The 2141-nt window shown below is 36.6% G+C and overlaps 1 protein-coding gene across 1 annotated transcript; it reads left to right on the top strand.

The window, feature by feature from the left end:
* The first annotated feature begins 711 nt into the window (after positions 1-711).
* Positions 712-1671, top strand: LOC100022878 (olfactory receptor 2B11-like). The gene has a single exon (XM_001374546.2). The coding sequence runs from the start codon at positions 712-714 to the stop codon at positions 1669-1671; it is 960 nt and encodes a 319-aa protein (XP_001374583.2).
* Positions 1672-2141: the final 470 nt, after the last annotated feature.

Below are 2141 nucleotides of genomic sequence, written 5' to 3'. Positions count from 1 at the left end.
ATTTGTGTGTGTTCTGCTACCTTCTGATTAGTTTAGATAAAAGAGAAATTCAAATGGCACCTTTTTCCCCACTCATTCCATATTTGCATGTAGTTCTACTTGTATAACCTGATTATTGGTCTTAAATCCTTCATCTTCTCTCCTACTTTCTTTAATGTATCCAATTTATCAGTCCTTATTAGTTATAGAATCTTTGAAGCATAGAAAAATTGTCTTTTGTTTAATTATTTGTGTCTCTGACCCCTAATGACCTTAGGTTTCATCCACCTCCATCAATATTAATGGAGAAGCAGGCAACTGGAAAACAGGTCTTTGTGAAAGTTCTTCTTTCCTTTTATATGTGATAATATAGTCAATCATGTTTTGAATAGGAATATGGTTATCTTACCTAAAAATTTGTCACTGATTATTTTGACTAAAAATCAGGGATGGATTTTGAAAATTTAATTGGCTACCTCAGGACATATTTTCCCTCCTTATACATTTTTGAACCATTAGATGGAACATGAAAGTGAGGATTCTTTACAGGTACAAAAAAGCCTAGATTTCCCTCCCAATTTATTTTGCTAACATCTCATGCTTAATGATTCCCTTCTATAATTCCCTTCTAGTTATACTTTAAACATTCTAATCATATGATACTTATGTTGACCATGACTTCAGTCTAATTCTGCTTCTATTTATTTCCACAGGAAGAGGCTACTGAACACCATGTCAGGGAGTAATGAAAGCCTTCCAGATATGTTTGTTTTATTAGGCTTCTCAGACCACTCATGGATAGAACTTCCTCTGTTCTTCATTCTCCTTATCAGTTATTTATTGGCTATGCTGGGCAACTTCTCTATCATTCTAATCTGTAGGCTGGACCATCACCTCCATAGCCCAATGTATTTTTTCCTAACTAATCTCTCCTTTCTGGACATCTGTTTTACAACAAGCATTGTTCCCCAGATATTATTCAACTTGGGTAGCTCAAAGACAATCACTTATATTGGATGTGCCATTCAGCTTTACTTCTTCCATTTCCTGGGGTCCACAGAGTGTCTTCTCTTAGCTGTCATGTCCCTGGATCGCTATGTAGCTATTTGCAAACCACTTAGATACACCCTCATCATGAATCAAAATATTTGTTTCCTACTTGTATCCATTGTATGGTTAAGTGGCCTGATTTATTCTTTATCAGAGGTTACTTTGACCTTACAGCTACCATTGTGTGGACACAACGAATTAGATCACGTGGTGTGTGAGATGCCTGTATTGATCAAGGCTGCCTGTGGGGATAAGAGCTCTAATGAATTTGGGCTTTCCTTGGTTTGTGTATTTTTCCTTGCTATACCTTTAGTCCTAGTTATTGCTTCCTATGTCTGTATTGGAAAAGCTGTTATGAACATTCAGTCTTCTGAGGGAAGGAAGAAAGCCTTTGGGACCTGTTCTTCCCATCTCATTGTTGTATTATTGTTCTATGGCCCGGCAATTAGTATGTACCTCCAACCCCCTTCTTCTATCTCCAGAGATCAACCCAAATTCATGGCCCTTTTCTATGGTGTTATAACCCCTACACTCAATCCCTTCATCTACACCCTAAGGAATAAAGATGTGAAAGGGGCCATAGGCAATGTATTGAGGACAATGTTTAAGTCCAAAAGAGTATCAGTATCCAATATCAAGTAACTCTTATAAAGTTAGGTTTATATTTTCCAAAGGCATAATTATTCTTATGTAAATTGTTCCCAAAATGGATAATGAAGAGAACCTTAGATTTGAAGTTAGGCACCTTAGTTCTACTCTCAGTTCTACTACTTGATATCTGTAATATCTTGGCTAAGATACTTTATTATTTTAAATCCAGTTTTCTCTTTTATGAAATCATAAGGCTGGATTGTCATTTTCTTAACAGTTCCTTTACTCTCCCAGATGCCATGACTATAACAGGTTTATTGCCATTCCCATCTTATATTGGCACCCAGGACTTGCATATATTCTTTACTCTAAAATGTCTTAGGGTTCTCCTATTGTGAACAGTAGTGACAGATGCATTGTCTTATTTATAATTTGCATCTATGCTAATACCTATGTTGCTGGGGAAAATGGAAGGAAAAGGTAAGGAAAAGAAGGGAAAGGAAGGTAGCCATGGTCCCCCC

The sequence above is a fragment of the Monodelphis domestica genome, chromosome 2 (genome assembly GCF_027887165.1).
Source record: "Monodelphis domestica isolate mMonDom1 chromosome 2, mMonDom1.pri, whole genome shotgun sequence".
Taxonomy (NCBI): domain Eukaryota; kingdom Metazoa; phylum Chordata; class Mammalia; order Didelphimorphia; family Didelphidae; genus Monodelphis; species Monodelphis domestica.
The sequence above is the reverse complement of the archived record's forward strand: the minus strand, read 5'-3'. Positions and strand labels throughout refer to the sequence as shown.

Coding starts and splice junctions, on each gene's coding strand:
- LOC100022878 (XM_001374546.2), top strand. CDS start 712: ATGTCAGGGAGTAATGAAAGCCTTCCAGATATGTTTGTTTTATTAGGC.